Below are 25,928 nucleotides of genomic sequence, written 5' to 3' on the forward strand. Positions count from 1 at the left end.
GCACATGGGAAGGGCTAGGTAGATATGTATATTTGGCACCTCCTTTATTTGATAAATTTTCCAATTTTATTCAGTCATCATCCTTGAAACCAGACATAGAAAATTCTGAAGTAAAACCCTTCTGACTCTGTTCCTAGGGCTCCTGCACCAGCCCATTGCCAGACACCTTTCCTGACCTCTGTGGCTTACTTACTTCATTAAGCATAAAAGGGGAACAGTAAAATGTCTATAAAAATTTCAGGCGCTATCAAATGCTTTCCTTTCAGCAGGTCGACTTTAGGGAGAAGAAACTCCAAATCAATAATAGTGAGTTTTTTGTTGAAATATTGAATGTAATCAAAGTAAAATGAAAGTAAAGTGAAATTTACCAGTTACACATGCGGGGTGGGGGGCTGGGGAGATGAAGGGGAGGGGGGAGGTATACTGTGATTCTTGGTGGTGGAATATGTGCACTGGTGAAGGGATAGGTGTTTGAGCATTGTATAACTGAGACTTAAACCTGAAAGCTTCGTAACTTTCCACATGGTGATTCAATTAAAGAATAAAAACTCAATAAAAAAAATTCAGGCACTAAACATTTGAAAAATTAAGTTATTAATGTGAGAGATTCACACATATTTTTGTGGATAATTTTGTTCATAGACCTTCCTTTTTGACAAATACGTTCATTTGATCCATAAATATACATTGATTATTCCATGCTTGAAAATGTGCTAGGTTTTGGAGAATAAATATCCTATGACCTTAACCTGCCTTTCCCAGGCTAGAAAAGAAGGCAAAAGAAACCAAAGATTGCTGTGAGGCTATGCTGTGTGTGCAAAATATTGCAGGATGCTGAGGACTAATAAGCCACTATATTGCTTAGGGTGAGCTAGGATGCAGTAGGAAGGCATTCCTTCAAACCTCCGTGGTGAAGGGTTACAGTGTTTGTTTCCTGTTTATGCTCTGTGTACTAAAAGTACACAACAGAGTATGGGGTGTGCTTTTAATATTAGTTTCTTAGGGTCCCAGGCTGATGGAACACCCTATCATCTGATATGCTTTCATTAGACAAGAAATTATAAGGTGGTAAATTGTGTTGGCTAAAAAGCCTGCGGGAATATTATGTGCAGTATTACTAATATTCCATCAATCAAAGCATTTTGTCCCTACCTAACCTTCAAGAGGATCAAGACATTTGCCCTGGAACAAAGAGTAATGATTTATTTGTGAATACAGTGAATAGTCACAAAGATTAGTATCTGGTTCTTGAGGATTTGACATAATTGTCCCTCCCAGTGTCATTTCTCAGCTCATAATCCTAATTTATGCTTACATTCCAACCATCTCTTTGGAGGAAAGCTCTCCAAGTTCATTTATACTATATTCACTTGGTATGTTTATTATTCCTTTTCATAGGTCTCAGTTGGTGGTGCCGACCACTCAGAGAGAAATGGAGGTTTCTGTCCCCAAAGAGCACTCAGAGTAGTTGAGACAGTGGTACATCCAGGCAACAACTGGCTAAAGTTCAGTGGATATTTATTTCCTGGACATTCACACAGTATTGTTGAGTCTAAAAGAAGTGGTTGGGACGTCTTTGTGGAAGTCAAGTATTAGCACACCTGGTAGTTACCTATTTACACCAAAGGAAGAGGGAACAGAAGACTTTATGGGGGAGGGGTGCGTGAGGGAAACATGAGGCCAGATTTAGGTGTCTAAAACAAAAGCATCACTTTAAGTTAGCCATCACTTTAGGGGAAGAGGATCTGGTCGGTATAGGGTCCCAGAAGTGTGATTAATATGTCCAAAGTTGCCATGAATATTCCACTTCTTTTTTTTTTCTTTTTTAAATTTTGTTTTAATTTTTTTTTAATTTATTTATTTTTAATTAGAGAATCACCGTGAGGGTACAGTTACAGATTTATACACTTTTGTGCTTATACTTCCCTCATACAAAGTTTGGAACCCATCCCTTCACCAGTATTCCACTTCTTTTTTTTTTCTCCTAGCAATCCAAAAACACTGTCCATCACTTTCAAGCCTCTGTTGAGATTATCAAGCTTGGGCCTCAGGAAAGCAACCAGGAGAGAGAAGCAGGGCTTCTGATTGCTGTTGCCTTGGTCAGGGCCATCCACTTCATCCAGGGCTCTGCGGTTTCTATGGGAACAGCACTACTTGCCTTTGCTGGCCCTCTGGGACAGGCAAGGTGCATTGAAAAGAAAATTATAAGAAAGTAAGAGAGGAAGAGGAGACTTTGAGGATTAGGATGGTATTTGGGGGCTAAAGGAGGTGTCATGGTTAGACCTGTAACTGTATGTTATGTGGGTTGTGTGGCTCTAGGTGCTTGAACATGGAAAGCCCTCAGAGGCACACATATTTATCCATTTATCTTGGAATAAACACAACCTGGAAGAACACATCAGCACAAAGTGTTAGAAATTATAGATAGGTGAGTTTCAACACCAAGATCAGAAAGAAACATGCCCTGAGCTCCGTGCAGGAGGCCAGGGTTGCTCTCATTATAGAGAGCAGCAGTGCAATTGGGGGAACATCGGGAGATGCATTTCACACAGACACTGCCTGCTCTATTCTCAGCAGCCCTCAAGGCGGCCATCCATGAACCGTTTTATAGATGAAGCTGAGAATAGTGCAGGTAAGATCTGAGCCTACTCTGTGGGCTCTGATGCAAACTCTTACTGTCATATGAAGGAAAATGCATTCCCTTTATTTCCCAAAGATGATTGCTCATCCCAGCTCCAGCCTTGCTGAAAAATGTCCACAATTCTTCAGGATTAGATGTGAGAATTCACACCAAAGTATAGAGGACTGAGGTGGTATCAGATCCAGGTCAGCTTCCAAGGTGTACAAAACCTTCCCTAGTTTTATAGATACCTAAATTGAGGTTCCCAAAAACTCATCTATCATCCTATCTCCGTGTACTCTTTTCTGAGAGAGCTGTAACTCTAAAAAAGTATTTCCTGTGCATCTTCCCCAAGAATCTGTGTTGTCCATATATGGTAAGTTGGGGTGAAAGCACTGTGGGAAGTATTCAGTTTAGGAGAAGGAGCCTCAGTGGCATTGCTATTCTTTTTCTTGAACTGTTGGACCAGGTGGAGAAGACTGACTTGCCCCCTCACTGGCTGGAGGTCAGTGTTTGCACTCATGATTTCTTTGACACTATGAGAAACAGTTGTGGGCACCCCCATACTCTCTGATGCTAGGGAACAGAGAGGTGGGCCTTTAGAACATTTTCCCAGACAGTCCAAAGTTAAATTGAGGTCCAGCAAGATTAAGTGACGTGTTCCAAAGGCCACACCAGGGGGGTGTAGGAATAAGCCTGGGCATGTGAGATTCCCTGCTGAAGAACATTCCCTGGACCTCAGACTGATGCCTTTCTTAGAAATATTGTCATTATTTATACTATGTTGCTGTATAACCAAGACAAAACTGCTCTATAACTAAGACAAAACTGCTGTATAACCAAGACAAATACATACTCCATGAAATAGAGTATGTATTAGGCTATAGATTTCACTGAGAGATCCCCAAATTTATTTGGCCGTTCCAGAAAAAAAAATCTCCCACTGTCTTCAGAATGTACCCACAGTTACTTCCCCACCAGCCCAGCATTACAGGGCTCCCCCAGTGGGCAGTATCACCCACTTTGAGAAACAGTGGCCCAGTGCACAGATAGGAGATATCTGAGATCAATGATAAGCAGTAGGAGTCTCCCTCCTAACCCCCAGATATTGCTATTGCTCCACTGGATCTCTGGTAATCGGGGTATTCCAAGGTCACATTCTTTGTGACTAGCAGGGTCATCTAGTAATTCCCTTTGCAAATAAACCAAAGTAATCTTTTCCAGGAAGCTAGAAAGACCACCCAGCTAGAATACATAGCTGTCAGCCCCACACCTGACATAAGAACGATATCTTGAGGCACTTGTGACCTCTCCTGTGTCTTTAGACTAGGAATATTCTGGATCTGGCCAGTATAAGGCTAAACAGAATGGATGGGAATGATTAGGTATCAGTACCTTTGAGGCAGACCAAACAGTGATGATTGGACATCCCTGGACAAAGCCCCAGTTCTTGGCTATAGTGGAAAGCTCTGACACATATGCTAACCCATCACTCAGAGTGGCCTCAGTAAATCTCAGCCTGCTAGATTAACCATTGCCCTTCCTCCCCTTCCCATAGTTCTTTTGGAATCATTTTCCAAATAAACTGCTGGCATTCAAATCATTAGCTCCAGCTCTGATCTTGAGGGACTTAGCCTCAAACATTAGCCTGGGGGCCCTTAGAGGAAGATTTATCCCTTGGATTACAAGAGGAGGGCATTTTCCTCAAAATGTAAAAGATATCTCTTCTCCTGTCTTTTTTTAATTCAAAAGATGACTGCATGCATAAGGAAAAACAAAATATGTTTGGACTTTTTAAAACATGTTGAGACCATGGACAGCTATGCTTGAGAGGTACTTCTGGCTCAGTGTTCTAGGGTCACTCCTAGCAGTGCCTGGCAGACCTTGTGGTACTGAGGACCTAGCCTCAGCTTCCTGCATACAAAGGTTGTGCTCAAGTCCTTTGAACTCTCCCTGGCCCCCACATGTTAGGTATTCTTTGCAAATTGTACATGAGTTCTTTGAAATAATTGCTGCAATTTCAACCACCAACCACAAAAGTGTTGTCATAGGAGCTGTAGTGAGCAAGGGGGCCAGTGAGAGAAAACTTCTTAGAAGGGATTACTTAACCTGGTCTTTCTCTCCATTACTATGAAGCACCAAATAAGAAACTTGTTATTCTTGAAACAAACAAAATGCATTTAGCTGACTATCCTTCGCCTTTCTCCCACACCCATGCTGCATCTCAATTGACCTGTCAGATTCAGTTCTGTGAGGAAGACCAGCAGTGCTAGCTGCTCATTCAGAGACCCCAGCACTGGCTGGCCCAGATCTGTGGTTGGCATTATCCCAGAGTTGATACACATTTTCTCATGGTCACTTGTGCCTTCTGACAGTAGGAAACATCCTAGGGAGGGGCTGGGGGTGGGCCACAACTGTGAATGGCTCAGATACCAGGTGGAGGGCACAGTTCTGAAGGGATCATTGCCAAGCCCTCCCACCCTCCCTAGTAGCGAGGGGGATTCCTGAGCACTGAGGGAGCACATCTTACTTTAAGTCCAAACCTGCATAACCAGGATTTTAGACAGCATCTTTGCCTATCCTGAGCTGCCGTGAGGTTGTTGCCCGAAATAGTGGTGCAGGCCACAGATTGGCTTTTCTTTAGGAACTCGTGCCAATTCCCAGAGTTCACTGGACATTGAGACCAGACAGGGACCCTTTTTGCCCCCAGTTCAGGACCAGGTGGAACTTATTTACTCACAGTAATTCCTTGCATCCATTTGCTATTGTTAGTGCCAAGGAAATTTGAATTAAAATGCCTAGATTAAAAATAGTGTTTGTGAGTACTTGGGTAGATGCTGAGAAGTGGAATTGCCAGATCATATGGAAGCTCAATTCTTAGTGTTTGAGAAAGTGTTTGTATTGTTCTCCAAAGAAGTTAAGCCTGTCAGTATGTCCACCAGCAGTGAATGAGGGTTCCTTTTCCCCTACATGCACACTGAATTGATTGTTTTTGCTATTTTTAAAATGTGTGCCAATCTCACTGATATTAAATGGAATTCCAGCGTTGTTTTGGTTTGTGTTTTCCTGGTGATAAGTGGTAGAAGGCAATTTTTAATATGCCTGTTGGCTATTTGTATGCCTTCTTTAAGGAAAAGCCTGTTCATCTGAGCTTACCACAAGGAAGAGTGGGAGCTAGAGCTATACGGGGCCTTGATACAATGATGGAGTGACTCAGTGCTGGAGGGTGTGGAGGGTATGATGTTGGAACATTCTATGCATTAGACACTATCATTAACTATTGTAAATCATGATTTTTCAAATTTAAAAAAAAATCTAGAATCAAAACATATTGAGATGGTCCTTGTCAGTTTGAGAAATCTGGGTTCAACAGGATGGGGAAGGGAGATCCTCCACCCATAGCCCCCTGTCTCATGTGACTCAGCAGTCACACCCATAAGCTACCTCTGGCCAGATAATCTTATCATCAGCCACCATCCAGATCATACTTCCTTCTCTCCCAGAAGGGAGCATAATATGATGCTCGCCATAACCATGCCACTGGACCCCACACGAGGCTGTTTCCCTCTGGGCACCCAGGAGGTAGGTGGATGAGACCACCCGCCCCCCCACCCCCTATCGCCCCAAGGGATCCAGTCGCTGCCCTGCTCATGGCCACTCTCCACACACTTGGGCCAAGCATCACCCATGAGTCAATCTATTCCTGGACAGTGCGGCTGCTTTTGCGGCTGCGCTATACTTCAAACCACACACCCTACCCATATTCCAAGAGTACCGCACCACATCTGATGGTGTTCAAAGTAGGAGGCAACAATCTTAGAGGGACACATACATTTTTTACAGATATATATATACATATATATGTATATGTATATGTAAAATCACATGAGGCTTAACCTTTAACATGTAAGTGATAAAAGGGCTTAATGGCCCCTGGGTAAAATACAGCAATCTCCACACTCTTTCCTCTAAGGACACCTTTTGTAGCATTTTCAGCGGTTTTTCATAACAAACAATACAAAATATATTATTTCAGTTCTGCTTTGGGGCAGGGATTGGAGTTTAGGATGGAAACAAACGAAATATGGTGGTGGGAAGGTGTAATGGTGGTGGGATTGGTGTTTGAATATTAAGTGTAATGAAATATTGTGAACTACTTTATAAAAATATTTTTTTGCTTTTTGGGTCACACCCGGTGATGCACAGGGGTTAGTCCTGGCTCTTCACTCAGGAATTACTCCTAGCAGTGCTCAGGGGACCATATGGGATGCTGGGATTTGAACCCGGGTCGGCTGCATGCAAGGCAAACGCCCTCCCCGCTGTGCTATAGCTCCAGCCCCACTACTTTATAAAATTAAGAAAAAATTTTTAAAGCCTGTCAGAGAGGTCAGAAGAACAAAATCTGACTTGTCACAGATGAGTAGCAGCAGCAGACTTGTGGAATTGTTGCTCCACAGACCTAACATCTCACACCTGCCACCCTGAACCCTATATTTTTTACTTTTGACTTTTGGGGTCACATCTAGCAATGCTCAGAGGTTACTCCTGGATATGCACTTAGGAATTACTCTTGATGGTTCTCAGGGATGCCGAGGATTGAACCCTGGTCAAATGCCTGCAAGGCAAACACCCTCTCTTCTGTTCTATCACTCTGGCTCTCTCTCCTCATGTGAGAAGCCTGTGGGATAGGAATTTAGTGCTCTTTCAGTAGGAGAACTTGTAGCACAATCCCCCGTGTCACTGATAATTGGGAGCCATCATGCCCCAACATGTAGTAGGTTAGGTTAGCCCGCTGACTTTAGTTAACCAGTGTGATGGCTCTTGTGACCAATACAGTAATTTGGCACTGGTGGTTCACAGTAGGATGGCCATGGTTAAACCTTGGACTGGACAGTGCCACAAAGCCCATGATGCTTACACAGGAAAATATGGAGGGAAAAAAATAGCAGCTACTTTTCTCCTTTGGGGTGGGGGGTGGGGGGAAGGGCATTGCTGAATTAGGAGCATCCAGTTCCTTGCTCGAAGTAACAAGAAAGAAGAGATTGTTTTGGTTTTTTGTTTTTGTATTTTGCTTTTTGGGTCGCACCTGGTGATGCTCAGGGGTTACACCTGGCTCTGCACTCAGGAATTACTCCTGGCAGTGCTCAGGGAACCATATAGGATCCTGGGAATCTAGCCTTGGTCAGCCACATGCAAGGCAAATGCCCTACCCACTGTGCTATCGTTCCAGCCCCAGGAGAGATCGCTTGAGAACTTGGAGGTGGAGGGAAGGTGACAGTGGTGATCTGTCTCTTCAGATCGCTGATCTGGATTTACTGGTGGTGTGGTTCTATTTTGAAGCCTAACATCTGTAAATCTTCTACTATGCTAACTAACTCATCTGGTCCTTCAGATCCTTCTCTATAGCATGGGAATAACAGCTTTTTTGATAAAAGGGGGTAGGGGCACAAGGGGGCCAGGCAATTTGTCATCCCAGTTCCTGGAATAGGTAAGGATACAAAAGGAACTAGATCCCCTAGAAATGAAGTTTTCAAAGTATTAGCAAATAAATGTATGTGACAGTAGCTTACATGTTTCTTTATGAACATGTTTAAATCACAAAGGATGACCTGAAAAACATGCATTATGGATGTGCTAAGTGGGATCTGTGAGTACAATAGTGTAAGATATGAAGTTATTTACTGCACTTGCATCTCAGGTATTCCCAACATTAATGTGACCTGGTGCTGATGCTCTTGTCTGAGGGGAACACTCAGTTCCAAGCAGAGATTTATTAACATAAAACAATGTAACTTTTTCTCATCCATGGTCATTAAACCTTCATTAAAAAGAGAACTTGTGGACTGGAGAGATAGTACAGTGGGATGGGCACTTGCCTTGCACACAGCCAAACTGGGTTCAATCTCCAGCATCCCATATGATCCCCTGAGCACAGCTAGGAGTATATTCTTGAGTTCTCAGGTACCCTTGAACATCACATATCCCCCACAAATAAAAGGTGAGAGATAGAATGAAAGAGAGAGAGAGAGAGAGAGAGAGAGAGAGAGAGAGAGAGAACTGGCAATACTGTCCCAGACCTCTGGCATGGGCAATGTCATCTGTACTGAACTGTTTTTCTTTCTCCTTTTTTTTTAGCCCTGAATGAATTTCCCAATGACATCTTTACCAATGAAGACAGGAGGCAGGGAGCTGTGGTTCTTCACGTGCTCTGTGTAAGTACCCTTTCTAAGACTCTGCTGAAAGGATCCAGAGGAAAGCCCCAACTGGTGGGGGATGGAGAGGAGGTATCTACAAAGGTCTCCTCCCCTTATTACTCCTCTCCAATTTAGCAGAGGTCTTCTAAGCCCAGTAATGAGCTGTCTTCAAAATTGCCTTCTTTAAAGTTACCCAAATATACTCTTTCCTTGATATTAGGGTCCAAAGCAAGAGCTTCAAACATCACATGTACTTATGCTCTTTGACCTTGCTCCCTCTCTGCTTAAACCCCATGGAGCTCATTCATAACAAGGCCTTTTGCAAAGTGTCACTGACATTCCCCTTACACATATCTAGTTTTCTCTATACTATTTATCGCTGTGTGACCTAATATATCATTACTTTATTAACTGTCAGCTTCATTCACATGAAATCCCATAAGAATAGAGAGTGGAGTGTTTTGTTCATGCTTTGATGCCCAGATCTGTTTTGACATGTGGTTATACGCAAAGTTTGTTGATTAGTGAGACTCAGTGAAATAACAATAGACACAATGTATGGCACCTAGTAAGGAATAATTAAGAGTTTGTTCACTCCTTCTGTCTCTTACTGCCCAATAGCTTCCTCCACATATTCAGAGGGTACAATGCCTTTGATTTGCTGTGCTCCCCTTTGGAGAGATATTGGAGGGTGTTTGTGAGTGTATGTATATGTATGTGTGTTTGTATGTGTGTCTGTGTGTATCTGAGGAGTAGTTCCACTGCTGGACAGACCTAGGTTAAATTCCAAACGAGGTGCGTCACTGTGTTCTATGGCATTTACTCTCTCCTGGAATGCTGTGGATTCCATTCCAGTTATATAGTGCTTCCAAGCATACTCCCCAAATTTAGTTACATGCTCAGAAACTGTTATATTGCTCATGGGTTTGTGGGTTAACAGTTAAGAAAGGCACAGAGGAATGAGGTGCCATGTAATCTCAAACTTGCAGATTTAGATCATACAGTTGGATGATGCTGATGTTGGTGACTGGTCCTGGAAGTCTTTCCCAAGAAGACTTCTTCATTCCCTTACCTGGTGTTCAGGCTGCAAATGCCAAAGGACTAACTCAGATATGTTTTTACCTGACAACCCTGGGAGCATTACAGAAAACAAGAAGAGAGCCTCATGACTCCTCTCGGTTTTGCAAGGCACAAACCTTGTTTACACTGTATTCTGTTGCAATAATAAGCCCACTGAAGGAGAGGAGATGGTTGTTGGAAGAGACAGAGACCTTACTTTCAATGTTCTCTTAGAGCAGATCAATAGGAACTTCCTACTGGACACTGGAGTCAGACCAGTTATGTGTTTGGTTCTGTTCTGCTATCCTTGCTTTGCTTTGGGACCTGAAAAAAAGAGTCAAACTTTCACAAACCCATAATTAACTTTTTCCAGTAAAAGCATTCATTTCAGGTCTTTATTCCAATGCCTAGAAGAGGGGCGGAGAAGTCCATTTTCAGCTAAGATCGTCTCTTTAAAAATATTCAATTATAAAGTAGACTCTGAAATCCTCTCTCCTTCAGGAAAGTTACATGGAGTCATTAATATGGATACCTGCTGCTATCTTTGGCATCAAGGCTCCTTTGTTGAAGGCCAAGGAGACACAGACACAGAGTTGTATCCAGAATTTTCAAGTAGCTGTTAGCACCATGCTGCCTTGACATCTCAGAGATGAGATTTACACTCTCAGTGCAAACAATGAATTTCCATCCTCCCAAGGTGGTGGTGCTGCCTGAGCTGCAAAGCTCTTACTCCTTATCTCCACCTCCTTTGTGGATTCACTGAATCAACAAAAGGGAAAGGAAGGCGTACTTGCTTGGTCTTCATGTTTTTAGTCTATTATGTCTCTGTTATTTGTGGCGGAGCATCCCCCAACAAGTAGTCCAAGTGGACAAAAAGTTCCCTCTTGGTCCCTTCATAAAAGGTTGGCCATGGACCTGTAACCTCAGACTTCATTACAACTAGTATCTAATACCATAATTAACTTGATCCTAGTCCTGATATATAGCACTACAGGACAAAGACGCCCAGGGTCAGCGTCTACTCCATAAATTTCCAGATACATGAAACTGCAGACTTATTCTATTTGGAGCTCCTTGCCTGCTACCAAGCATATCCCTAGTGGGAAAAGACCAGGTGGAGAATGCTCAGTATGCTCCCTGGGGTGTTCACATACATGTGGTATAGGGTCGAGCCGGCTCCCACTACATCAGCGCACTTCTCCAACATGGACTGGGCACTAGTTAGGGTGGGTTGCTGTGCCCAATCCAAAATCAAGGACTCAGCCATACTCAGAAGAGCATAAACTCACCTAATGTGACCTAACCTCATGGGAGAAGTCTTTTGAACAATGTCGGGCACACTGATCAGCAAAGGCTTTCTATTGAGTGCAGGAATGAAAGGTTCTTTAATCTCTTTAACTTGCCATCATTGCTCTTCCAGGGGTGGTCAAGAACTGTTAGATGAATGTTGTTGGATATAAGGAGAGATGTTTTCAGGCTCACCTGAGACATGTCAGGGCCAATTAAAAATAGTTGAATTCATGAATCAAAGTGTCACAAAGCTAAGTACAAAATTTTGGTGCTCAGCCATCTAGCAAGCATTGCTCTCTAACGCTCTGCAATAGCATAAAGCTGAGTTAGAACCTTCTAGAAACCCAAGATATGCTTGGCCTCACCTTACAGGACACCACTGTCCTGTGAGAAGCACATGGCTTCACAAAAGTACTAGGTTCTAATTGTGGTCTCAGCACATGCTTTTTAGAGACCTTGAGGCAGCTGGATGATATCTAGTCCCTCACTCCCCTTTTTAAATGACTTTCCAGAGTGTTCTCAGGGAGTCCAGACTCTGCACTGTTCTCTGATTGGCCCTTTCTTCCCTGACTGGAAATGGCCCTGTTGGATCCCCAAGGCTTTTTGATCCTATTCTGTCCTAGTACCAGGACAGGAGGGAATGTGACTCCAAATTGGAGTGAGCTGAGTTATCCTGAGATGTCTGCAGATGAGCGTCTCTAGCTCATTTACTTCTTCTCACTCAGACCCCTAGATTGAAATCTTTGATCATGGACTTCCTGTTCCTGCCAAGTCATTCTGTTATTCTTTAGAAAATGCCTTCCCACTCTTCAAGATCAGCTCAGCTGCACCTCCCCACCCTGGATGGTGCCTAGTCTGCAGCTTTCCACAGCTTAGATTACTTGTGCTGAGTTTCTGTACATGGAGATTCTCCGGGAATGGCAACAAGAACTGCAGTGGTCTATCCCTTGTAAAAAAACACTCTGCCAGGGGCGGCCAGGGAAGAGCCCCCATCGGCCACCCAGTTTCAGGGGTGGTCCTGGGCCACTTGCCCAGCCTGAGAAGCCCAGGCCATGGGGCAGACAGAAGAGGAAATGAAGGCCAAGCTGGTTGATTGATCAGTTACCGTTTCTTCCATTCTCTCCACACACCTGTTCCAGTCTCTCTGAGCTCCCCATTCTAGTCTCTTCTTGTCTCCTGCTCATCTCTCCACACTCCATCTCACAGCCTGGGCTCTCTCTCCTCTCTGGATTCTGACTCTGACCTCTGAATTCTGACTGTGACTGCTTCTTCTCCAACGACTCCCTGACTCTCCTTTTCTGTGTCTCTCACATGTCTCGCCCCCCAACACTCTTCCTTCCTAGCCCCTCATTCCTGGATCCCAGCTCTTTGGATTCTCCTCCCCACTAGCCTCTCCACCTCTACTTATCTCTCTCCACTGTCCTTCTGGGGCCACTAAAATCAACATAAGAGAGCTCTTCCAAGGGCCCACCAGGTTCAAACACCACCTAGAGGTATTCCAAAGCCCTTCCTGACTGCCAGCAGGCAAAATACCTCTTAAGGTGTTTTTCTACTTTCCTCAGTCACAAAAACTCAATCAACATCTTAATACTAATTATTTTTGTATGGACACAATAAGAGATACAATGAGGCTTGTAGGGCAGCTCTCCTGGGAACATCTTGCCACAGACTCAGACTACAGCACTCCAGCCAGATTAATCATTCCTAACCCTAGCAGGGTCTGAATCTAGTTATTACTTTTTGGATCATGACAGCATTTGTCCATGACCAAGCTCTTAACTTGGCATTAGTTAAGCATTAGGCACCCTGGCCAGGCCCATCTCAATGCCAGGGTAGCACATATCTCACCATTTGCCCTGGGTCCATCCTGTCCCTTATCGGGACCCTGCCTTTTAAGGTGCTAGGAAGTAAGGACAGCTAAGGCTTAGGTCAAGAGAACAGATGCCCAGGAGGAAAATATGTAGAGTCAAATGACTCCCAGGTTACAAAAGCATAGCATTTGCTACTGTCTTCCTGTGCCCATACAAAAGGACATGGCTCTGAATAAACTATGCAAAGGACTCAAGGAGAAGAGAAAAACAATATTTACAAGTCAACAGAGCACAAAGAAAGAAGTTACAAATAAACACAGAGGAAAGGGAGCACTGTGATGGGAACAACCCAATAAACCTAAGCTACCTCTGGCAATATTATCTATCAATCCTTGAGACACCCTGATACTCTCCAGGGATTCATCCCAAGTTAATGGTATCTCCCAGCCCCTAGCTCCTGTCTACATTCTTCTCATCCATTCCATGCCTTCCCACTCTTAAGCAATGGAGTTTATTTAGTGTCTGAGAAAATAGGAAAACTTGCCTTGTGAGTCTGCATCCAAATGATCTCTTACTTTCAGATCAGTTTTCTGTTTGTTTTAGTGAAGCAAATATTTTTATTTGAAAGAGAGAAAAAGAGAGAGAGTGAGAGAGTGAGGGAGAGAACACATTATCTCAAGTTGAGATGCAGGAGTATCACTAAAATAAATGCAACTCCAGGATTAGCTTTTTTTTATATGCTTGACTGGTTTATTCATAGGTAAAGGATTGTTACCCACAACAGGTTTAAATATGCATTGATCAAGACTTCTGAGGCTTACAGCAATAGTACAGTGGGTAGAGATTTTGCCTTGCATGCAGTCAACCTCGGTTCAATCCCCTGCATTTCATATGGTCCCCTAAACCTGCCAGGAATGATCTCTGAAGGCAGAGCAAGAGTAAGACCAGAACACTACTGGGTATGGTACAAAAACCAAAACCAACCAAAACAACAAACCTCTGACCAGATTACATTTGAACCTTATTTTAGCCCTTCCAAGCAGTTCTCAAGGGTTAAATAATTCTTGGCTAAGTGCAGGTTGGAGTGGGGAGCAGGTGGTTTTAGATGAGCCTGAAGATGTAGTTCTGCTCAGGCTTTGCAGTGCCAGGCTGTGGGGCCACATCCAGTGATGCTCAGAGACCTCCAGGGCAGCACCAGGCAATACTCTGGGGACCACGTGATGCTAGGGATTGAACCAGGGTTAGTCACATGCACGTTAACTAACCCCTGTACTATCTCTCTGGTCCCAGAATCTTTTTTATTTGTTGTTCTTTTTATTTTTTTTTTAATTTTTTAATTAGTGAGTCACAGTGAGGGTACAGTTACAGATTCAAACATTTCCTGCTTCTTTTTCCCTCATGCAGTATTTGGGAGCCCATCCCTCCAACAGTGTCCATTCTCCACCACCAATGAACCCAGTATCCCTCCCAGCCCCCAATCCCATCCCCCCCAACCCACCCCTCATCTGTGGCAGGGCATTCCAATTTGTTCTCTTTCTCTCCTTTTGGGTGTTATGGTCTGCAATAGTGGTATTGAGTGGCCATCATGTTTGGACACTAGTCCACTTTCAGCGCGCATTTCCCTTACCACGTGGGATCTCCACTCACAATTCACTTGGTGTTCCCTTCTCCATTTGATATGACTTTCCCCAAGCGTGTGAGGCCAAGTTCCAAGCTATGGAGTCAACATCCTGGTACTGTATACTACTACTCTTGGGTATTAGTCTCCTAGTCTATTATTTTATATTCCACAGATGAGGGCAATCTATGTCTGTCCCTCTCTTTCTGATTCACTTCACTTAGCATTATACTTTCCATGTTAATCCATTTATAGGCAAAGTACATGACTTCATCTTTTCTAACAGCTGCATAGTATTCCATTGTATAGATGTACCAAAGTTTCTTTAGCCAGTCATCTGTTTTTGGGCACTCGTGTTTTTTCCAGGTTCTGGCTATTATAAACAGTGCTGCAATGAACATATAAGTGCAGATGTCATTTCGACTATACTTTTTTGTTTCTCCAGGGTATATTCCAAGAAGTGGTATTGCTGGATCAAATTGAAGCTCATTTTCTATTTTTTTGAGAAGCGTCTATATTGTATTCCAAAGGGGCTGGACCAGTCGGCATTCCCAACAGCAGTGGAGGAGGGTCCCTTTCTCCCCACATCCTCTCCAATAGTGGTTGCTTTTGTTCTTTTGGATGTGCGTCATTCTCTGTGGTGTGAGGTGGTATCTCATGGTTGTTTTGATCTGCGTCTCCTTGATGATTAGTGATGCAGAGCATTTTTTTATATACCTTTTAGCCATTTGTATCTCTTCCTTGGAAAAATTTCTGTTCATTTCTTCGCCCCATTTTCTGATGGTGTTTGATATATTCTTCTTGTAGAGTTCAACCAGTGCTTTATATACCCTTGATATCAACCCCTTATCAGATGGGTATTGGGTGAATATCCTTTCCCATTCTGTAGATTGCCGTTGTATTTTGGTTACTCTGTCTTTTTTTTAAATAAATTATTTATTTTTAATTAGTGAATCAACGTGAGGGTACAGTTACAGATTTATACATTTTTGTGCTCATGTTTCCCCCATACAAAGTTCGAGAACCCATCCCTTCACCAGTGTCCATTCTCTACCACCAGTAAACCCAGCATCTCCCACCCTCCCCAGTCCCGTCTCCCCCCAACCCACACTGCCACTATGGCAGGGTATTCCCATTTGATCTCTCTCTCTGGTTAGGTGTTGTGCTTTGCAATAAAGGTGTTGAGTGGCCATTGGGTTCAGTCTCTAGTCTATAGGCGGCATGCATCACCCTTCCCCCGCATGACCTCCGACCACATTTTACTTGGTGTTCCCTTCTCCGAGTTGCCCAGAATGAGAGACCAGCCTCCAAGCCATGGAGACAACCTCCTGGTACTTATTTCTACTAATCTTGGGTGTTAGTCTTATAGTCTATTATTCTATGCTCCAAAGATGAGTGCAATTTTCTATTTCTGTCTCTCTCTTTCTGACTCATTTCACTTAGCATGATACTTTCCATGCTGATCCACATATATGCAAACGTCATGACCTCATTTTTTCTAACAGCTGCATAGTATTCCATTGTATAGATATACCAAAGTTTCTTCAACCAGTCATCTGTTCTAGGGCACTCAGGTTTTCTCCAGATTCTGGCTATTGTAAACAGTACTGCGATGAAAATATAAGTGCAGATGTCATTTCGACTATACTTTTTGGCTTTTCTGGGATATATTCCCAGAAGTGGTATGCTGGGTCAAATGGGAACTCAATTTCTAATTTTTTGAGAATCGTCCATATTGTTTTCCAAAAGGGCTGAACTAGTCAGCATTCCCACCAGCAGTTAGAAGGGTCCCTTTCTCCCCACATCCTCTCCAACAGTGGTTGCTTTTGTTCTTTTGGATGTGTGCTAGCCTCTGTGGTGTGAGGTGGTATCTCGTGGTTGTTTTGATCTGCATCTCTCTGATGATTAGTGATGTAGAGCACTTATTCATGTGTTTTTTGGCCATTCGTATCTCTTCCTTGGGAAAGTTTCTGTTCATTTCTTCACCCCATTTTTTTATGGGATTGGATGTTTTCTTCTTGTAGAGTTCAACCAGTGCTTTATATACCATTGATATCAACCCCTTATCTGATGGATATTGTGTAAATATCCTTTCCCATTCTGTGGATAGTCTGTATTCTGGTCACTGTATCTTTTGCGGTGCAGAAGCTTTTTAGTGTAATGTAGTCCCGTTTGTTGATCTCTGTTTCCACTTGGTTGGTCAGTTGCATGTCATCTTTGAAGATACCTTTATCTTCAATATCGTGGAGGGTTTTGCCGACCTTGTCTTCGATGTACCTTATGGTTTGTGGTCTGATGTTGATGTCGTTAATCCATTTTGATCTGACTTTTGTGCATGGTGTCAGGTCGAGGTCTAAGCCCATTGTTTTGCATGTGGCTGTCCAGTTGTGCCAGCACCATTTGTTAAAGAGGCTTTCCTTGCTCCACTTCACATCTTTTGCTCCCTTATCAAAGATTAGATGATCATACATTTGATGTTGTGTGTGGGGATATTCCACCCTGTTCCATTGGTCTGCGGCTCTGCCTTTGTTCCAGTACCATGCTGTTTTAATTGTTACCACTTTGTAGTAGAGTTCAAGGTTGGGGAGGGTGATGCCTCCCATCATCTTTTTCCCAAGAATTGTTTTAGCTATCCGTGGGCATTTATTGTTCTATACAAATTTCAGGATTGCTTGATCCGTTTCTTTGAAGAATGACATGGGTATCCTTATAGGGATCGCGTTGAATCTGTATAAAGCTTTGGGGAGTATTGCCATTTTGACAATGTTTATTCTCCCTATCCCTGAGCAGGGGATATGTTTCCATTTCCTCATGTTCTCTTTTATTTCATGGAGTAGGGTTTTATAGTTTTCTTTGTAGAGGTCCTTTACTTCTTTAGTTAAGCTGTTTCCAAGGTATTTGATTTTCTGGGGCACGATTGTGAACGGGATTGCTTTTTTCATGTCCCTTTCCTCTGTCTCATTGTTTGCATATAGGAAGGCCATGGATTTTGGGGTATTGATTTTATAGCCTGCGACTTTGCTGTACAGGTCAATTGTTTCTAAGAGTTTTTTACTAGAGCTTTTAGGCTTCTCTAGGTATAGCATCATATCGTCTGGGAATAGTGAGAGCTTGATTTCTTCCTTTCCGATCTGAATCCCCTTAATATCTTTTTCTTGCCTGATGGCTATTGCTAATACTTCCAGTACTATATTAAAGTGAAGTGGTGAGAGTGGGCATCCTTATCTTGTCCCCGATCTTAGAGGAAAGGCCCTTAGTTTTTCTCCATTGATGATAATGCTTGCCAGAGGTTCGTGGTAGATGGCTTTGACTATCTTGAGGAAAGTTCCTCCAAAACCCATTTTGGTGAGAATATTTATCATGAATGGGTGCTGGATCTCATCAAATGCTTTCTCTGCATTTATTGATATGATCATATGGTTTTTATCTTTACTTTTGTTGATATTATGGATTATGTTGATTGATTTTCGAGTGTTAAACCATCCTTGCATCCCCAGGATGAATCCCACTTGATCACGGTGTATGATCTTTTGGATGAGTTGTTGGATTCTATTTGCTAGTATTTTGTTGAGGATCTTCACATTGGTGTTCATCAGGAATATTGTTCTATAGTTTTCTTTGTTAGTGTTGTCTTTGTTTGCTTTTGGCATTAGGGAGATATGAGCCTCATAAAAACTGTTCCGGAGGGTTCCTTTCTTTTCATTTTCCTGGGAAAGCTTGAGGAGAACTGGCAACAAATCTTCTTTAAATGTTAGGAAGCATTCGCCAGTGAATCTGTCTGGACCTGGGCTTTTGTTTTTGGTGAGACTTTTGATTACAATTTTGATTTCCTTGATATTTATGCGCCTATTTAGGTACTTCAAGTCTTTTTGTTTCAGTCTTGGGATATTGTAGGAATCAAGGAATCCGTCCATTTCTTTTAGGTTCTCTTGTTTTGTGGCATACAGACTTGCAAAGTAGTCTCTGATGATCTTTTGAATCTCCTCAGTTTCTATTGTGTGTCCCCCTTTTCTTTTCTGATTCAGTTTATTAGGGTTCTCTCTCTCTTTCTTTGTGAGTCTTGCTAGTGGTTTATCAATCTTATTTATTTTCTTGAAGAACCAGCTCTTTGTTTCATTGATCTTTCAGATTATTTGTCGCGTTTCCATGTCATTAATTTCTGCTCTAAGTTTTATTATTTCTTTCCTTCAATCTGTTTTGGGTTCCTTTTGCTGGTCCTGTTCTAAGATCTTGATCTGCGAAGTCAAGCTATCTATATAGGCCCTTTCTTCCTTCCTTAGGAAAGCTTGCAGAGCTATAAATTTTCCCCTTTACACAGCTTTAGCTGCGTCCCATAGGTTCTGGTAGCTTGTGTTCATTCTCATTTGTTTCGAGGTATTTTTTGATTTCTTCCTTGACTTCCTTCATGACCCACTCATTGTTCAACAGTGAGTTGTTTAATTTCCAGGTGTTTGATTTGGCTCTCTGGGTCTGTGTGTGATTAACTTTCTTCTTCAATGCATCATGGTTGAAAAGATAGTTGATACAATTTTTATCTTCCCAATTCTATTAAGGTAAATTTGTGGCCCAGAACGTGTTCTATTTTGGAAAACGTTTCATGTGCGCTGGAAAAGAATGTATTCTTTCTTTTTTGGGTGTATAGCCCTGTATAGGTCTCTTAGCCCTGTCTCCTCCATTTCTTCCTTCAGAGCCATTGTTTCCTTGCTGAGTGTTGTTCTTGTCGACCTGTCCAGAGGTGATAAGGCAGTGTTGAAGTCTCCAACTACTATCGTGGTGCTAGTTATGTCCCCCTTAAATTCTGTTAGGAGTTCTTTTAGGTATTTTGCTGGTCGTTCATTAGGTGAGTATATGTTTAAGAGTGTGATTTCTTCCTGTTGTACATCTCTTGATGTATAGAAAATGGCCTTTGCTGTCTCTTCTGATCTTTTTTCAGCCTGAAATCTATGTTGTCAGATACTAGCATGGACACCCCCGCTTTTTTGTGGGAGTTGTTTGCTTCAGGATTGTTTTCCATCCTTTGACCTTGAGTCTTTCTTTATTTGTTCTGGCTATTCAGATGTGTTTTTGTAGGCAGCAGAAAGTTAGGTTTAGTTTCTGAATCCATATTGCCACTCTGTGCCTCTTGGTGCATTTAAACCATTAACATTGAGAGAAATTATTGTCATTGGATTTTGTGCCATCTTTCTGTAGGGTTTGGTGTTTTGTAGGGTTTTCCCTGTCTTACAGTAGCCCCTTTAGTACTTTTTTTAAGTTTGGTCTTGAGTCTTTGAAGTTCCTGAGCTTTTGCTTCTCTGTGAAATAGTGTATGGTTCCTTTAAGTTTAACTGAGAGTTTAGCCGGGTAAGGTATTCTTGGTAAGGCATTCATTTCATTAAGTTTTTTCACTGTATCCCACCATTGTCTTCGGGCTTGGAAGGTTTCCTCTGATAGGTCTGCTGTGAATCTAAGGGGTGCTCCTTTGTATGTGATTTCCTTCTTTGATCTTGCTGCTTGCAGTATTGTGTCTCTATCCATGGCATCCATCATTTTGACTATGATATGCCTTGGGGATTTTTTATTTGGTTCCCTTTTATTTGGCACCCTTCGGACTCCTTGGATCTGGATGCCTGCATTCTCTAGCTCTGAGAATTTCTTAGCAATGATGTCTTTAATTGTGTTTTTTTTTCATTGGGATTGGTTCCCTGTGCTTCTGGTACTTCAATGATTCTTATGTTGTTTCTCTTGAGGTCATCCCCTAGGACTCTAATTCATTCTAGAGCCATTTTGAGGTCTTTTGCCATTATTTGTTGTTGTCTATTTGCTTTCTGAATTTCATCTTCAAGCTCACTGTTTCTGTCTTCGGCTGTAGTCATTCTACTATTGAGGGCTCCTACTGAGTTTTTTATTTCATCTACCGATTGTTTTAATTGTGTCACTTCTGTTCATAGCTTTGAAATTTCTGCTCTCATTTCTTCCTGGATAATGTTGGTGGAGTGTTCTAAAGCTGCATTCATATCCTCCCTTAATTTATTGGATGTTCATTCCACAGTTGCTTTGAGTTCATCAACCATCTTCACGATTTCCTTTCTGAATCCTTTATCTGAGAGGAGGTTGTATTTCTGGGAAGTGCCTGTTGAGGATTCTGAGATCCTCTCTTCCATCTCTCCTGACGGTGGGGATTTTCACTGTTTCTTCATGTTGTTATGGGCTTTACTGTCAGGCGCATTTTATTATCTTGTGAGGAGCCTCAGTTGAAGACGTAGGGCTATGGTCTCTTTACAAAGGACTTTTTGTGCAGCTTGATGTGTTCACTGACCGTTTTTTTGAAATTAGGCTAGTTGACTATTAACATATAGTGACTAAGATGACCAGGGTATTCTTCAGAGGAATAGGTTATACTGATTGTGATCAAAGCGTGATGTATGAAATGGTAAAAACAAATGTGGCCACTCCAGAAGGAGGCCACGCCCCTTTAGAACCACGCCCCCTAAAGTGAGGACACGCCCCCAACAACTTGGGGAAGAGGCGGGGCTAAGGACAGGGCCAAGAGGTGACTGAGAGCAGTGGTGTGGGGCTGGGGAGCATCAGAGCCCCAGACCCAGGCTGGGGAGGGGTGATAGGAGAGCTCTTCTTCGTTGGGCAGGGTGGAGAGGGCCACTGAAGGGAAATCCCAATTGATTACCTGGGGGAAGAGGCGGGACTCAGGACATTGCCAAGAGGTGACTGAGAGCAGGGAGGCCAGGCTGGGGAAAGTCAGAGCCCCAGACCCAGGCTGGGCGGGGGCAGGATTAGCTTTTAAAACTTAAGAATTGTGCTCATTTCTGTCTTGCTCCTGAAAACTATTTCAGTGTCCTGCTCCCCCAAACTGCAGAGGAAACCCATTTGAGGAAGACCCCTGGAATATAAGGGGGGAGGTATACCGTGATTCTTGGTGGTGGAATATGTGCACTGGTGAAGGGATGGGTGTTCAGATTTCTTAATTTGCATCCCCCAGAAGTCTATAACTGGCTTCTCTTATTATTTTCCCTGATTATGGATCTCCAAAAGCCAGTGGGGCTGGGCCAGGTTTGTATTAAGGACTTAATCACTCAAGTGATCAAAATGTAGTATTTCCTTTAGGAGGCAGATAACCTTCATTCCCAGTTCCTGGAGGAGAAATCTTGACTCAGGACCCCCACATACATCTCCCTACCCAGAGAGAAAGAGTTCAGTTTGGTTGTATTCTTGAGGATGCTTTGGAGGTGGTGGAGTTTCTCCAAGAGGGCCAAATCCCAAATAGGTTGGGACACCTCCGTCCTAAGCTTTTTGTCCCCTTCCAGTCCTGGGAGAAGTGTCCTTTCAAAAGCACTTCACAAACAATTGTCATTTGTTTAGGGCATAAGTTTTTTTTATTTTTTACTATTATCACTGCTATTTAATTTTATTATCTAGAGGAATTGTTTTTCTTAATGGCCTCCCTTCCATGAGGCCCATATTGCTTTTTTCAAGAGCCAAGGAATAAACTAATAAATTCAGTAGCTCATTCTAAGGTGGCAGGAGGGCCAGTGGGAACCAGCAGGGGGTGGAGAAGGTTTCCTTCTCTCCCTCCTCCCCCTCTTCCCCCCACACTTGAAGAGGCAGTTCTACATATCAAAATTCAAAGTTCATCTCAGTACCAGGGTTATTTTTGTTCCTCCAAAGCTATTGTTTAGGTTTTTTGACTCTGAAACTAGATTTTTATAGACCTAGGTTAGCAAACAGAACTTTTCATGCTGATGGAAATGTTCTATGTCTGGCCATCCAGTGCAGTTGTTGCAGGTCACAAGTGGGTCTTCAGCACTTAAAGTATAATTAATACAACCAAAAGCAATTTTTCATTTCATTCTATTGAAATTATGATAAACTTAAACATCCACATGTTTTAGTGAAGTATTGCCTTATTGTAGTACCTGGAAATAACTTCTAATTCGGCAAATTCCCTTTCTTTGTTGTCAACTTGAAATCAAGAAGAAAAGATGATCTGGAATAAAGGTGGTGCCCAACAGATAAATCTCTCCTGTAATTTTAAGAGAAGACCTGTATTTAGCTATTTGAGCTATCAGAAAGGCAATAGGTGGCCCCAGAACAAGATGGAGTGTTCAGCAAGGGGAGTGGACACCAGATGAGAACATCTATGTGTCACCCAAATAACTGAGTGCTTTGGAATAATCTCAGAAAACTTTACCTGACCACATATGTAAAGTGGAAACACATACTATCTTCTTGAAAATGTAATATTCAAAAGTGTTCTCTTTCTTTTTAGCCTTCCATGATAAGAGCTACACTCATGCTTAGCAGGTTATTCATGCATAGCCCATCACAAAGTATTTCTTTTGACAAGATCCCTATCCATTCAGAGAGAGTGCCATCCTTGGAACAACAAGACAGAGTATTGCTGAGGGGGAGCAAGAATCTCTGCAGCAACCCTTCCTGTCAATACCAGGGCTCTGAGAGTAGGAGTGACTACAAACATTTTGAAATTTAAGGGGATCTACAGGACCCGGTCATAAAGGTCCCAGCAACAACTCACTGGCTTGGAAGACATGTTTAGTTAAGGGATTTCACCCTGGAAGGGAAAAATGATTAGAGCAGCTTTGTGGAATTTGCTGTTTACTCTTGGAAAATTGCTGAGCATGTCCCAAATTTGTCAGTGTCAACACAAAGCTAAAATTGGTGTCCAGAGAGGATTAGCAACTAAGAGAGTAAATTATATTTCCATAGATCTTAAGTTACTCCCTCCCCTCCCTGCTCACAAGACATAATTCAGAATAATTTAGATGGTTTGTTTCTAACCAGTGGACGCATGAGACTGCACACAGAGCTGGTGCATTGATTTTCCTGGGCCCTGAAATGGATAGAAAGCAATGTGGGTTAGAGCATGCTATCTGAATAAAACCCACCTGAGTGTCAGCTCTGGGTTTTCACTGCTACAAAGCCAATGGCAAGTTGCTTTGCCTTTCCAAGCTGTTTCTTAATCTCTCATGAGATAAATACAGCATGTGGTGAGGAATCCATGAAGGCAGGCTTGCTATATTCTTGGGAATGTCCTGCGCTACATGGATATCATACCCGTATCCTTACCGACTTCCATTCCCTGAAGCTCTAGACTTTTTGTGGTATCAGAACCTGTTCTTCTAGAATACAAGATAGCTCAGAAGAACTCAAAAGTTCCCAGCCCCCATAAGAAGCCCTTGACAGAGAGAAGTTGATTGATAAATGCTTCCTTATGCTCTATTGGACTAACTGAAGCACATTTGATGACCACGAGTAAGCACCATATGCTGTTTGGTAACACTGAATTATATACCAAATTTTTGCCTGACTCATTCTTCTGCTCTTCTTTTGGTCCTTTGTGGTATCCCGTCTTCCCGTGAAATGACTGGAATTCATTTAATCCTGGTATTCATTATCCTCCCACTTTAATCCCGGTATTCATTTATGTTTCTAAATGAATGAGGAGTTAGTAGTACTGGTTGTTGTAGTAGCATTTTTATAATCACCATTACCATCATCATGCCAGGTAAGTTTCTTTCTACAACCTATGTAGCTACAGAAGATGCAGAATTTTGAGACTTTAAGCCTTTGTAGACATCCACAGATCAAAAATTGAGTTGAATTACTGTCCCTTTGGATAATGTCCTGATCCCTCTGCAATGTGGACAGAGGTCTGAGGAATGGGAGCTGGAGCAGATGGTCTCAAAGTTGATCTTATGAGGAGTTCCAAATGATGATCAAAGAGGGGCAATTTTATAGTTCTGTCTCTCCTTCAGTAGGAAGAGGATTCATGTTGTCTAACTACCAAACATGTAATCATGGGGAATGGACCGCGCAGTCTGCTGCCAGCACCTCCTCATTTCATTTGTCTAATTTATTATTTACTCAATTCATCCCAAGTACCCATATTTTATTTTTATTTTATAGTGTAGAAAATAAGCTGGCATTCTATATTCCTCTGAAAAGGTAATACCAGTGTTTAAAGTTATATATAGCTGTTAGAATAGCTGTACAGACAGTTATGTAGTACTTTTAGATCAAAAAACATAGGTTCTAAAGCTCAGTATATAATGTGGTATTGCTATTTAGAGTTTATCAGCTGTACTATATTACAGAATCAATCTATAGAAAATTATTAGTTGATCTGGATAAAATAGTCAATTAAATATTCTAGTTTCTCAGAAAGCATTCTATGTATATTTATGCTCAATAGTTTTTTTTTTCATTGTCAATAGTTTCCTCATGAGACTGTTCCTGAAATAAGCTCATATAAGACTTACTATTTATCATGCCTTGGGACATTAAAAAAATTAGATCTAAAGGAAAGTTTGGGTTTATTCCTTCTGTCTTTCTATATTTTTGCCCCTACTAAAATGTAGGCTCCATATAGGGCCTTCATGCTTTATAAAAACCCTTAACTTAAGGCTCAGAAACCTCAGCACCCCATGTACACAGATACACAGTGGATATCCTTTTTTTATCTGCCTCTATGACCCAGACAGGTGTCTTGAACCTGGCTCCTTCAGAAGCCGATCCTCACACAAAGAGTTCGTGGCAGGAACTTTACTTGAGATATGATACCAGGAAACACCCCAGGGAGTGAGTCAAGGAGGGAAAACAGCTATTGAAAGGTTTGTGGTAAAACCAGTAGCCCTTGTGCATATGTTAGCTGAGGCCAAATCCTACAGGGCAGTTGGAGGATAGTGCAGAGTATGCCCTTATGATTATCCCAAACACACTTTTTTGGGGGGTCACACCCGGCGATGCACAGGGGTTACTCCTGGCTCTGCACTCAGGAATTACTCCTGGCAGTGCTCAGGGGACCATATGGGATGCTGGGATTCAAACCCGGGTCAGCCGCGTGCAAGGCAAATGCCCTACCCTCTGTGCTATCGCTCCAGCCCCCCCCCCCAAACACTCTTTTATTCCCCTTAGTTTGTCTATCACTGGCCGAGGCTGAACTTCCATAGGATCCAAATGGCTTTGAAGTTCTCCACCCAATGGATGAAGATGTTAAATTGCTGTACCAGAATTGTTAGAACCAGAGGGGAGGGCAGGTGCTGGTGGTATCTGCCATAACATGGCAATTGAGTCAATCAAATAGAAGCAAGCTTGTACCTGGGCCCCCATACTTTGCACTCATCCTAAAGATCCAGACCAGTGACTTAGGTAGGAAGTCCTGAGGCTTGCTGTTGTCATACCTTGAGGTAGTTTTCCACGGTCTTTCTAGGTCAAGGGAAGACATGGTATAAAATGATATCATTTCTCTCTGCTGGTGAACCTCAAGCTTATGGTAATCCCATTTTGATGCCTACATGGAAGACGTACTAACACTGTCTCAGGTG

General features: G+C 42.4%; 1 protein-coding gene across 1 annotated transcript in view; it reads left to right on the forward strand.

Moving 5' to 3' along the window:
- SLC24A3 (solute carrier family 24 member 3) overlaps positions 1-25,928 on the forward strand; it is a 653,927-nt gene that overhangs the window by 359,039 nt on the left and 268,960 nt on the right. The window contains exon 3 of the mRNA XM_004614409.2: positions 8,756-8,832. Coding sequence (XP_004614466.2) covers positions 8,756-8,832 — 77 coding nt within the window. The remainder of the gene's footprint in view (positions 1-8,755; positions 8,833-25,928) is intronic.

Source organism: Sorex araneus, chromosome 3, assembly GCF_027595985.1.
Source record: "Sorex araneus isolate mSorAra2 chromosome 3, mSorAra2.pri, whole genome shotgun sequence".
NCBI classification, from domain to species: Eukaryota; Metazoa; Chordata; class Mammalia; order Eulipotyphla; family Soricidae; genus Sorex; species Sorex araneus.